We start from the raw sequence: 13567 nt of genomic DNA on the forward strand, positions 1-13567 counted from the left end.
TAAATTCAAGATTTATCTATACTAGTTGAATCTATTTGATAACAGATTGACTCAAAGTGACAAGGGCAACGTCCTGAAATATTGCAGTAGAATTATTTGGCTACGTAGCCCTACCCAACTACCATTTTCCAGTATGCACAAGTGAAAATATATATAGTATACAGTGTATTTGTAAATATCTATCTATACTTTCCTCTGTCTCCAGTGATTAATACAGAGCTCTTAAAGACCTCATAAAAAGAAGTATTGGAAACACATATGAGTAGTAATGTTTGGTTCTTTACCTGGCTGTTGACAAATGAATCCTATGGCATTTGTGATATCCTGAGCAAGTGAGCATCTTCTTTCTAATGATGTAAATTCTAGATGACTATCAATGTGGGGCTGTCACTATAAAGACAGCCATGAGGAGAAACTTTTCAGGCCCATACCTCATTCTCTGTAGAGAAAGGAGGGAGATGAATTAAAAAGTGGTCATGCCTACTTGATGAAACTTTTAAAAAGTTTCCAAAGTCTGAGCTTTCGCCATTTGTTAGTTAGTGAAGATGTTTAATGAAGCCCGCCCACTTTAACTATACACTGTGGAGTCCTTCAGAACTCACCTTTAGTACCTTTTCATTGAGATGCTGATTTGTAACTTTACACTATGACTTCTAATAAATGAGCAGCAGTTTATTTTGGCTGCTTTCCTGAACCACCCTAGCAAATTAGGGTTGAGGGAACTTTTTATTTGTTGCTCCTTCAGGCAAAAATTATCGGTAATCTGAGTTCTGCAGGTTGGAGCAGGTTGTTGTAGGGTTAGGTTCTTGTCCTGTTTGGTCTGAGCTCCTAACAGTTAGTGCTACAGCTGAATGGAATTTTAAGATAAGCCAGCTGGAGCCAGATGGTTGGTTGCTATAGAAAAGAAAATCATACATCTGGTTTTATAAGCAATAGTGTGAATATGGAGAAAACTGGTCATTTTGTTCTTCCTTCATCTCTGTCTCTCCAAACCTTTTTTCCTCTCTCCTCTCTCCCCAAACCTCTCTCTCATCAAGAAGCATGTGTACCAAATCAGATATCGCTGTATTACAATGGCAATGTATTTTCTGGCAAATAGCCTGAGGATTTGAAAGAAATAAATATGCAAACAAACATTTGGAACCATTCAAATCATTTTCAAAGGTTAAGACCAGTCAAGGAATATATGATACTCAAACTGAAAGCATTCCTTTATATGCTGTTTAGAACTAACATTTGAAAGACATGCCTAGGTATGCATGTTTTATTTTTGTTTTAAATATTTGGACCAGTTTATAAAAATAAATGGACAAGAAATAAAGAAGGTTACCGCTGTTTTCCAAAAAGATGCTTTCAAGGGATAATGATGAGTTTGGAATTGATAAAGAACAATGCCACTATCAAAGGATTATAGAAATGGACTGTCTGTATGATTACATGGTAAAAAGTATGGTTACATAGCCACAACATCCCAGCCATGTTTCTTCAAACTACACCAATCTTTGCTGAATATAATAAAAGAAAGAATAAACACAACGTAAAATGGGGAATCCTAATTAGCCTCTGTTTATATTTTCTGTGGTGTATTGAGCTGGCACATTATAGGCATATAAACATATAGGTGTTTGTACGTACAACAAGTTTGTCTGATTTTATCCCAAGTACAAGCCAGCAGGATATCAGAACAGATAAACTATTTGCTAATCTCTTGATAAGAGAATTACTTTTATTGTTGAATCAATTTTAGATTCTTAATTTCACTGGGTATGAGTTTGAGAGGAAAAGTATTGTGAAGAATTTTTATCAAGTGTATATATTAAACTCAATTTTGTCGAAGCACATATATTCATGGAAGTGATATTTATTGGACAACAAACACATTATTGGGAAAGTCTCTATTCAAGGCTAATATGCCCACAGACTGGCTTCTTTTTTTCCTTCAGGAAGATAAATAAAATGATAGCACCTGAGTTCTGATCCTCTTTGTTTGACTATCACATTTAATCATGGTTACACAGTAGCACCAAAATGAGGACAAAATACAAGAATCACAAGAGAGATCTTAAATGATATGGGCCCATCGCATGCTTTGTAAGGACTCATTTCTGAGAAAAGAATTTCAACTGCCGAAATTTTGCTGTGTTTTCAACCCCAAATAAGTAAACCCCACCCAAACTAAACAAAAGATACAATAGACTGATTTTTGAATAGATATGTTTTCTACAGTTCATAGGAAGGAGTCCTTTTAAATAGAAAAATGTTGATTTTTTTTTTTTTTTTTACATAAAGCAAGATAGAGTACAAAAGCACAGCTTTTGTAATTTTGGTAATTTTGCAATTGTACAAACATATTGCATAGTATGTGTAAGAAAATAGTTCCATTTTCATATATCTATATATACAAGAAAACATTTACATGAAAGTTACAAAACAAAACAAATGAATAGTGGACCTGATTTAAATAATTATATAAATAAAAAAACAAACTTCAAATTGTATGTCTCCATTGTTAGTAAATATCCTTGCACATCTTTAACCCTGTTTGGCTTTTATTTATAAACATTCAAACAAAAGAAATATTAAGACTCAAAACCCAGAAAGAATCACAGTTCATTGTACCTAACATCTTTTAATGTTTGTAATTATGATCCCAAAGACTGACCCACACCAATCAACACTTAAAAAAATAGCCCTCTAGTTCTAGAAGCATTTCAAATTAATTGTAATTTCCAGAGATATTTTTTGTCAAGCAATAGAATTTTAAATCCAACTACGTTGTTTCATCCTGAGGCCATTTTGGGTGTAGTCTTTATATCCTGGTTTTAAGAATACAGAGGCATTCATTACACATGTGTAAAAACTATGCAGAGCATGTACTGAAATGCTCTTTCTACAAATAAAGCAGTAACTAATGGCTGTAGCTCAGATTCCTGCCTGAAGCATGTTTACCTCTGGTGTCATAACTATAACTCCTATTTAGTTTAATAAGTTAGTAGAAGCAATAGTGGTCTGGAGTTAAATACAGTAGAAATCCTGTCTTTGGTCTTTGACATTTCAATGACTACTAGACTGCAGTTTAAAGCAATATCTACAAATGTGTCCAATGATATCATTCATTAATTTATAATTGTGAATAAATGTGATATTATTTTCTTTTTTGATAATTACATTCTGCAGCAATCATTACCATAATATATGCTAATGTATGCAGCAAACGAATTAATGAGTGTCTAAGAAGGGTCACATGAGCAATTCTAATTAGACTAGAGTTACATGCAGATAAGGTAATAAAACCCTCAAATGTATAAAACTCAAAAATGAGTTTGGTGACAGTGGTTTTATATAAAGAATTAGAACATTAAATACTTTGAATTATATTTTAATGTGATATTGACGTTGAATGCTATAACTTATAGTGATAACAGCATCAGATATTCTTCTATTGCTTCCTTATAAAGAGAGAATATGTTTGCAATGATAAAATCCACTAGAGATATTACTGTGCCTATGATGTGTTTGGAAAATGAAACAGTACTGAATCTAGACATTAAAGTGGTAGAATTTGATGGAATTTTGATAGGTATAGAAAGTTCAGTACTCGAGCATATAGATCAAAACACATTTTTCAAATACATATGGTGCTTAGTTTGATGAAAGTCAATAATAATAGAACTGTAAGCAGGATGCTTATATTTGGTAGGTATTATTTTAAGTCTTAATGGTTTGTCTTAAACCATATTTTAAATAATAATCAGAAGCATTCTTCTTTTACTTAATATCATCCATATCACTGAAAACATCAATAAAATATGATTTCCTCAAAGAGAACTGATGTTTAGTTGGTAAGAGCAAAGCCAGGAAAATGGAGAAAAAGAATCAGATGCTGGGAAGGTTTGTTTTGCTGACATTGATGAACAGCTCTTTAAGGAGTGGATCACCACTCATTTGAGCTTGGCAGAGTCTGATGGACTCAGTGAAGGTCATTAAAAGCACACTTAAAATAATCAGTAAAATCAAGAGATGAACATGGCCAACAAGGAGACCTAGCTTAATATACCTTTCTCATAGAGACCTGTATTGCAGCCAAAATGATTCTATCTTTCTAAAGAAAATTTAAATGATTAAATAACTAGAATCCAATTTGAATTTCTACCCACTTTTTTAGAAATTTAGGGCACTAAAGTCTATTTTCCAAATTGTACTGTAATTGAATACTGTTACTGTCTAAACTTAGAGAAATGATTATCTTCCATATTTTAAAAAGTATGGTTCATAAGAGAAATTAAGGCTAATAAGAACAGTGCTGAAGGTTGGAGATGCTGGGCAAATGGACCATGGAATATTGGTACTGTACTTTGGTTTTTAGTGTGTTTGGATTTTAAATTTTCATCATTGAAGTATTATAAACTTAAAACAATAATGCATGCTTGTTATATACCTTTTGAGCCCTAGCAAAACTGAACTAAAAATGTATCTGAGTTTATCCACTTCTGGATCATAATTGAAACACCAGCGACTTTCCAACTCCAATTGCTCCATTTCCCATCTTGCCTATAGGATCTAAACCTAAATATGAAAATTAGTTAGGAGAAATGTCTCAGCTGAGTGGAGTCTATTGTGGCACACCTAAAAAAAAGTAATATCTTTCCAGTGTGATTAGAGAAGATATAATTTGCATCATTTAAATAAATGATATGCTCTGATCTGTATAATTGTAGCTGGAAAGCAATAGATAAATATGCTCTTCAGTTCCTGGGTCTTCTTATCATTAAAGACATAACAAATCTTTATTAGGAAATCATAGACCTCAGGGTCCATCTTCTAGGCCTCTAATCGAAGTTTAAACTTTGATATTACTTTACTTGAAGAATCTAAAACAGTCAAGCAATTAATTCAAGCCATTTAGCAATATATTAGGAAATCATCTACTGCATTTTATCATTTATATTTGAACAATATCTTCACATTCTAAATCTCTCAGGTTTATCTTTCATGTCTGTACTTTTCAAAATATCTTTGAGTTTAAAATTTTGCCAGCCTTTCCCCTTAATTTCTTTATGTTTGTTTTGTTGTTGTTTTCTGATTTATTTTTCTTTTGAAACAGGATATCTCTATATATCCCTGACTATCCTGGATCTCCCTATATAGACCAGTCTGGCCTCAAATTTACAGAGGTTCTCCTACCTCTGCCTCCCATGTGTTGGGACCAAAGGTATGAGCCATCATTCCCAGACTATATTTTGTTTTTGTTTTATCACTTCCTTTTCTCTTACCACTCCTTTTCCTTGGCATTGTGTGCTATGTATATAAATTTTGACTGTTCACTTTGCCTTTTGAAATATATGTTCTCAGAACATGTTAAATATATGTTCTTAGAACATGTTAGTGACAGAAGGATTATTTGATTTGATATTTTTGTCACAAAGTTTGTAAAGTGTTCTTTGTAAACTGAAGCCTGGAGACATTGTCAGATGGCTCACATTAACTAATTAGCAAAAGAATTTAGAAACAGGGCAGATTATGAACCACAAGAATTAACATCCTTTGATTAGGAAATTCTCTAATTGTTTTAATTTAGCATGCCTGAAATTTGGTATATCCCAATGAATGCACACTCTCTTCTTCAACATGCCACAGTGAGGCAGCAGCCACAATTCTCAAATTTCTTGTCTTATGCACTGGGTAACTCCTTTGCAAAGACTAATGTGCAAACTTCATATAGTAAATTTTGTTAAAAATGAAGTAGGTTTCTGTTATGACCTTTGAGGCATATATATATAATATATATATATATATATGTATATATATATAAACTTTTATCTTGATGTTAATTTACAGATTGTATAATAACCCCAAAGCACCAATCCAATGCTACTTTTAAAAATTATCAAAATGAAATGCCCAGTGACAGAGAGCTTTGCTTGTTACTAGAAACACTGTGAATCCAAAGGAGATATCATTTGCTTGTTGCTTTATTCAAATTTTCTCATTTTTTCTAACCAAATTACTTCAATATGTTTCAATTTTTTGCTTCACTCTCAGCTGTAGAGAACAGAATTTCAAAGATTCTACATTCACTGGGCCCTGAAACGCAACTTCCACACACCTGTTAATGGTGCACATAGGAACAAGAAGAGAATGATGGCCAAAATTAAGGACTTACCTTGGAGTCATCAAGCTACCTTCCAAAACTAGGAAATCTACAATACAAGCTTATATTCTTCCATTCTGTCAGGTTCAAAAATTTGAGTTTAAGAGTACCATGATGAACAAATCTATGATACTCTGGAGTTATTTATTGAAACTTATTTATAAAATGAGCATTAGAGAATACAAAGAGCTATGGGGTCCTGCTGATGGTAGCTTAACAGTCTAGTAAGAATGGCTAAATGCTAACAGTCAAGTAGAAACATGACTAGATTCCACAACAGAGAAAGCACACGTCCAACACTCTTCTAATGTTTGCCTTTTTACCATTTTCTTTTCTGGAATTTATAATTTAATTTCTACCCTTCTTAAATGGTAACCTCAAAGTAAAAGATGGATACTAAATTTGAAGATGATGTCCCTGTGGAAAGTGAATTCATTCTCAGCATTTTGCATAACATTAGCATTTAATTAAAAGCTGGCTTAAATTTTGCAGTTAAAATCAATTGTAATGTAAATGGAGCAAACAAAAGAGTGTTATTAAAACCTCAAGGTAAAGGACACCATGTGAATTTTTAAAGAAATAACCGATGGATTCCATACCATAAGTGTATCCCTCCTAGCTTATATTGCAAGAGTTCAGATGTTTCGTTAAAAGCAAATGTGTCACATGCAGTAGCCACATAAATTGTATATAAGGCCATCCAAATATGACAAATGACAGCATAATGCCAGTTTTTGTTAATTTTGTAAATATTATATTGCTGAGAGCTTCCAAAATTATCTAATGTACAAAATTCCAGACTTAGTAGACAAAGAGTACCAACACATTGAACTGAGAGAAACACAACCACTCAGGGAGAGACTCTGTCTTGTCATTTCATTTAGTTAAAAATCATGTATTGAATTTAATTGTTTTTTTTTTTTTTAGTAAAGCAAGCATTACATAATGCTTCAAAAATTTAAAATTCAGGGATAAAAGTTTACGTTCAAAAAAGATGAATGGAAAATTGTGCTTTCGGACTGCAGAATTAGTCTTCTGATGGGGTTAAGCGATTGATGTCACCATTAGATTTGGGGATTTCTTCTGGGTAATGTGTTCGTGCGCAGTTCGTAGCCAGGTTCTGCAAAAATCTAAAACTGTGTGCTTCACTCCACGTAGCAAAGGCACCTAATTTATTCTCCCTTTTGAGCAAATGTCACGATCCAGGTTTCCTGCTGAAGATGTTTATCCCAAGGCCAAGTCAGTCACACTGTTTGTGTTGAGTATGGTGAATCAGAAAAGGCGGAGGCCAATCCCTGCTGATACTGGAACAGTTTGCTGTGGCCCATCTGAAGAAGCTCTGGACTGATCACAGGGGGAAACCGAGCAAAACCGTGAAGCAGACGGACGGGAACAAAAGGCTATTCTGGTGTGAGGAGAAATCAGTCGCTTCAGCTCCACAAGCAAATGCTGCTACTGGACTGACAGGTTGAGCCTACCCCAGCTGGGGAAAGGTAGAGTTTACCATTGGGGCAGACACATAGTTCATACACTGTCTGTCGAGAATTTGAGGAGCTGGGCGAAGAAGAGAAGGAACCGGTTGGTAGATTTCCCAGCCGGATTGTATCTGCATTTAGAAAAATCTAGGAAGAAAAGAAGAAAAGAAACATCTCAATTCATTTCAGCGTGGTACCTCCCTCAGAGCTTTGCCACACGATTTGGCAACACAGACTGCTGCTGCTCGCGATGTTTGGAACAGATTCCAAGCTTGTGTTGTCCAAAGGCTCTGCTGCTGTCTTCCAGTTGGAGTAATGGCGTTCTCAGAGCAAGCCCCCAACAGGAAGTGCAGTATAGAATAATCTGTTCAAGGAGCCGAGTTATTAAAACCGCCAGCAGCAGCAGCAGCAGCAGAAGCAACAACAACAGCAGCAACACACACACACACACACACACACACACACACACACACACACACACACACACACACACACACACACACACACACACACACAGAGAGAGAGAGAGAGAGAGAGAGAGAGAGAGAGAGAGAGAGAGAGAGAGAGAGAGAGAGAGAGAGAGCATTTAGCTTTTTAGTGGTGTCTGAAGATTATCTAGACTATATTGGTATTAGCATTACTGAAGAGGAAGGGAATTAATTAAAAGCATACTCCATTGCCTGTCCTTTGCTAAAATACTTTCGAAAGAACGAGTAAAATCATTTCCAAAACAACCAGAAGAGTCTCACAGTCTAACGATCTGGTGACCTAGGAAATCTTGACAACTATCAAGTAACTTCTACATCTCATGCTTCAATTATCTCGTAAATGTTAGCTGGGTTTTGGCAATTAATTTGCTTAATTATTCAATGTGGGGAGTTACTTCACTTATTTAATAAATTCTATTATTCTGCTTCTTTATCCTACCCTTCCCCTCCTCTCTATGTATCACTGTACCTGTGTGCAGGTGAGAGAACACTGATTGCAGTTCTCGCCTTCCACCCTCTAGTCTTGGGGACTGAATTCAGGTCACCAGACTAGACAGTGTGAGCTTTTACCTACCAGGCTATCACTTTGGCCCTTAACTTGTTTTGAATCACAGATGTGCAGCGCATGGACAACCCACAGCTGAAATGAGAATGAGAGAGTTCTCAGCTTCCTCCTTCTGCTGGAGGCTTTGCTTCAGTCTACATCCATTTTGTTCTCTTCTCCATCCATTACGTCGCTAGGGTGGAATCTCAAGATATGCAAGCTGAACCATGTCACCCCTGGTGCTCAACGCTCTCTTATAGAGTATCTCTTACGCCAAGTGAAAACTCGGGTCTTCCCCTACCTAGGTTACACATCTTGCATGGCCTGCCCTTCTCCCTTAACATCATCGGCTGCGACTGATCTTGCTCATACTGTGCACTTTCCAGGATTTGAGCAAAGTACAAGTCTCAGAGCCGTTTTGCATCTTATTGCCTCACTGTGGGATATTTGTTCCTCATACTTCTAACTCGGAGTCTATATTTACTATAAGCTTGGGTAACATCTTCACTGCTAAAAAAAAAAAAGGAGGGACCAGTTTTATTAATAAAACCACATTGGCTGCTGGAAAGAGAAAGTACTTTTTGTTTTTTAATTGAGATAAAACCATGAGGCACAGGAAGTTAGAAAAACTGAGAGATTGATGATGATACCACATTCCTGAGTCTTTCCAGGTTGCAGCATGGATGGCCTTGCCCACGTCTCTTCTGCCAGGGCAGTTATTGTGATGTTGTTCACTTTCCAGATTCTGAAATTGGTATGTCAGTGCTGTGTTTCCCCATAAAGCCGCACAATCCATCTGCTCTGAAATGCAGTTCTGTGACTAGGATCACACCCCAGAGCATTGAACTCAGTGCTCTTTGTCTCCTCTCTAATAAGAATCCATTTATTTCATTTGTACCTGCTGAAGTCAGTACTATTTGTCTCCTTGAAAATGTTAATCAAATTTTGGAATATAAAGTCTCCCTCGGCAATACTCTGGCATGTTTGCTCTTGTGTGTGCTGTTGCACTGTGGATGTGGTCATATCACTAAAACTCTTCACTGACAGTTATGACTCTTGTTTCCCTTAATGTTAAGTTTGCAGTTCCTTATAGCATTGCGTCTAAAATGACAGTGATTGTCTATAGTACAACCTCAGATTTTCTGTAAACTTCATTCTTCTTCATTTCAACTATTACTTTTAATGCCTGAATACAGTATCTGATGATATGAAGTGATTTAGAATCCAGCTAAGGGTAGGGACTTATGTTTGTTTGTTTGGTTGGTTGGTTTTGTGACTCTGACATTTATTCTCGCAGGCAAGAATTCATGGGACCAACATTGGGCTGCGTTGAGCTGAGCTCAGTGCCCAGGTGACTCTGGTTCAGAGGAAGGCTGTAGCATCCTGAACTTGGAATGAACCAGTTTCAGGTCGAGGAAGGTGTGGTAGTAATGATTCTGCAGGTTCTTGTAGGTGGTGGTGTGAGTCAGCTCATGGGCCAGAGTGGGCTGTTTGGGTGCACTTTGCTTCTTGGAATTTGGTTGTTTTCCCTTTTCACTCTTCTCTGACCCTGTAGAGAGAGATACTGTAGAAGCCAGTTCTCGGAACACCCTTGCCTCCAGAAGCACAAGCCTTCAGTGCCTACGTTCATACTCCCCAGAGCAGGAGAGAGACCACCATGGCACAGACACCAAGAACCGAGGTCGCCAGGACTTATACTTTTAATAAGTGATCAATTAGTCTTTTTGTGGTATGGCTAATGTAGGACAAAGACACAAACAAACAAAGAACCCAACGCCAATGTACTTTTGGAAAATCATTTCCTTTCTTTTAAATTACTTTTTAATTAGATATAAATATAAAAGTATGAAAATGTAAAATTCATGAATACTATATAATTTGTATGCACTGTGCAATATGTAAATCAGGTTAACTATACTTAGTTACCTAGAGAATTATTTTTAATGGTGAAAGCTTTCCAAGTTTTATCTTTAAGCCTCTGAAATGTCTACAGTATTACTGTTACCTATAGTGATCCTGTGAGGCAATAGTAGTGGTATCAAAATTTTGTTGCTCTCTGACTACAATTTAGCACAAGCTCTTTGGCACAACTCTTTGGAAGAACCATCCTGAAAAATCCAAAGTGACAAATAAAAAAAGAACTGTCTGTACACATGGTAACATTTAAGTTAACACAGAGGCAACAATAATTTGGTGGCCTATTTAAAACTGTCTTGAATGAGTGCTTTTCAGGACAAAGTAAAAGCAGCTTATTGAGTACAGTATCTAAGAGGTATCGAGATTTCCAAAGCTTGGAATTTCTTGTTAAGCACACCCCTGTGTCTCTTAGAACTTGATGCCTGAGATGTGCATTTGAGGGTCACCCCTGCCTGGAGACAGACTCACCTCCCCTTCTGTGGACTGCAAATGCAGTTCCTTCCTGCAGGCAGCCTTGAAGTCACCTGCAGCAGCGCTCACCTGGACCCCACGTGGAGCCTCCATTATCAAGGATCTGGTTGGTGATTCAAGCCTAAAGGCAAGCAAAATATTATTTAGGATAGAAAGGAAGCTTATACAGAACTGGAAAAAAAAAACATTAGTAAACAGGTTTTAACTAATCTTAACACAGAGCCAGTACAAATCTATCTCCTCACTTTGTATTATAATGATGCCAAACCCAGTTAAGTTTTAGGAATGATCTTTTTCATTACTTTGTCTATTTTTTGGGGTCATTATAAAAATCTTCATTTGTTCTTATCAATTATTTACTCTCATGTATAATAATTTAATAACATCTTTTTATGTTAGTTCTCTTTATCATGCTCAAAAAGTAGGTCGTCATGAGTTTACATGTTTAAATCTTTAATATGTTATCAATATTAATGATGGGTTTTAATAAATAAATTGGCATAATTTAGCATGTACATATTTCTCAGTAAAGAGTTCCAGTTTTGTGAATATGAAAACCTTAATAGAAATCATTTTTATTGCAATCCTTCAGGAGTGCACCCTCAAAACTTTGTAAACTTGAAAATTTTCCAAATGTGCATTAAAAAAATCTGGAAATTAACATAACAAACATCATATTTTTTACATGTTAAATGACCTTCATTGCTTCATTGCAATGATGTCAGACGAAAGGACATCAGTTTGTGGAAGAAAATCAACAAGGGGAAAAAAAAAATCAACAGATAGCAGAGCGTAGGTATGAAATCCAAAGCACACGGTTTGTAGCAGCACGGTTTTCTGCTGATGAAGGAGCTGTCTTATTTCTCTTCATCACAGGACGTCAGGAGGAGGCTTCTCTTAGTTTTCCCATCGCCATGTCTACTCTTCTCTCGTAGACAAGACCAGAGCTGTTTGCAGAAAGAACTCCATGAAACAGGTCACTGAAATGCAAAGGCTCAATAAAGAAACCCCAACTTATAAACTTGAAGGTGATATTCAAGAGAAAACGGCATTTAGAAGTGATTTCAGCAATTGTAAATATTAGATTGTTCTATCTTCATGAATGAAAATGACTCTGAAACTTCAGCCTCCATTGATCACTTGAGCATCTTCACACCATCAGCGTAGCTGCAAGGCCTTAAAAAATACTGTTTTTACATGAGATACTTATATTTTGTCATTTTGAATGAAAACTAGAGAATGATATTTGAAAAAAAATATTCATAGTCTCATTCCTTAGTGAAACTTACTGTTATCCTTTTTCATACAATATCCAAAATTTAAAACCTGACTTTGAAATTGCATTTTATCATCCATATTTACAATGTCCCACTGTCTTGAGTAGTATATCTGTGACCAACGTCATCTTAGTTTTTTGTTGTTGTTGTTGTTGTTTTTTAGTTAACAATGTCATTATTGAAATCACTCATGGCTGATATAATTGAGTCATTCCCATAGCAGTCACATAAGAACATACTTAAAAATGAGCTAATGTCTTAAGACAGATTGTAACTCCAATATTCAATAAAAGGTAACTTGGTATACATATATGTGAAAGGAAGCAAACTGATTTTAGGCAGTAATCAATATGACTCATCTTATTTATGAAAATTTAAGCTTATTTTCTATACATTTGATAACCAATAGTACATATAATAATTATAAGGCTTATTGGCATGTTTGACATTTAGTAATATAACATGAAACATATTAAGTATTCTAAATGCTTAAGATTTTCCACTTTGATCTCTATCAAATGATTAATCAGGAAGTGCTTATTATATTTGTATTTATTTTAGACATCAGATACTCATGGCCAACCTTCTCTAGAGGACTATTAATTTAAAAGGCTTCTGTCTAAAATGCATAAAATCTGGGAGAACATGGGTGTCAGCCAGAGGCAACGTTTCAGGTTCATTTGGTCTGAATCAACAACAACTATTTTCTGAACTGAACGAAGTCACATCTGCATTAAAGATTCTGTTAGTTTGATTGACTTGTTAGAACTTCCATGATGATAGAAAGTAGGACTGTTATTGATCCAGAGTTAAATGATCTTGGGCTATATTTAAATTCCCTAGAAGCTAGTCACTGCCCATCTCTGTGCATGACCTAACATCATTGTGACTATCAGGTAAATCATTTTTTGCCTAATTTTTTCAGCAACACACAAACTAAGAATGCCATCAGACTTATGATAGAAATTTCCCCTCTTTGCTGCACCAATCAGACTGAGCCTTCCACTACTATATCTGAACAATGCTTCAAATTTCTTTTATTCATTAACAGCAACAAAACCAGAAAAAGCATTTCCATAGTCAAATATAGAATGTAGGGGACATCTGAGCCCACAATCCAAGGCCATGGCCACTCATATTGGGCCCATATATATCTTATTGTCTTTGAAGTTGCAGATGTGTTTTGTGTTGTTGTTATAAGGTTTGAGTAATATGGCGCTTTGTGCCCCTCTTCCCTTTCTCCC

At 35.7% G+C, this 13567-nt stretch overlaps 1 protein-coding gene and 1 pseudogene across 1 annotated transcript in view; both read right to left on the reverse strand.

The window, feature by feature from the left end:
• Positions 1–6888: 6888 nt before the first annotated feature.
• Sgcz (sarcoglycan zeta) overlaps positions 6889–13567 on the reverse strand; it is a 916614-nt gene continuing 909935 nt past the window's right edge. Inside the window, exons 7-8 of the mRNA XM_051169531.1 lie at positions 11044–11167; positions 6889–7773 (exon numbers count right to left, since the gene is read on the reverse strand). Coding sequence (XP_051025488.1) covers positions 7582–7773; positions 11044–11167 — 316 coding nt within the window. The 3' untranslated portion in view covers positions 6889–7581. The remainder of the gene's footprint in view (positions 7774–11043; positions 11168–13567) is intronic.
• On the reverse strand, positions 9999–10317 carry LOC127209889 (NADH dehydrogenase [ubiquinone] flavoprotein 3, mitochondrial-like; annotated as a pseudogene).

Source organism: Acomys russatus, chromosome 27 (assembly GCF_903995435.1).
Source record: "Acomys russatus chromosome 27, mAcoRus1.1, whole genome shotgun sequence".
In the NCBI taxonomy this organism is placed as follows: Eukaryota; Metazoa; Chordata; class Mammalia; order Rodentia; family Muridae; genus Acomys; species Acomys russatus.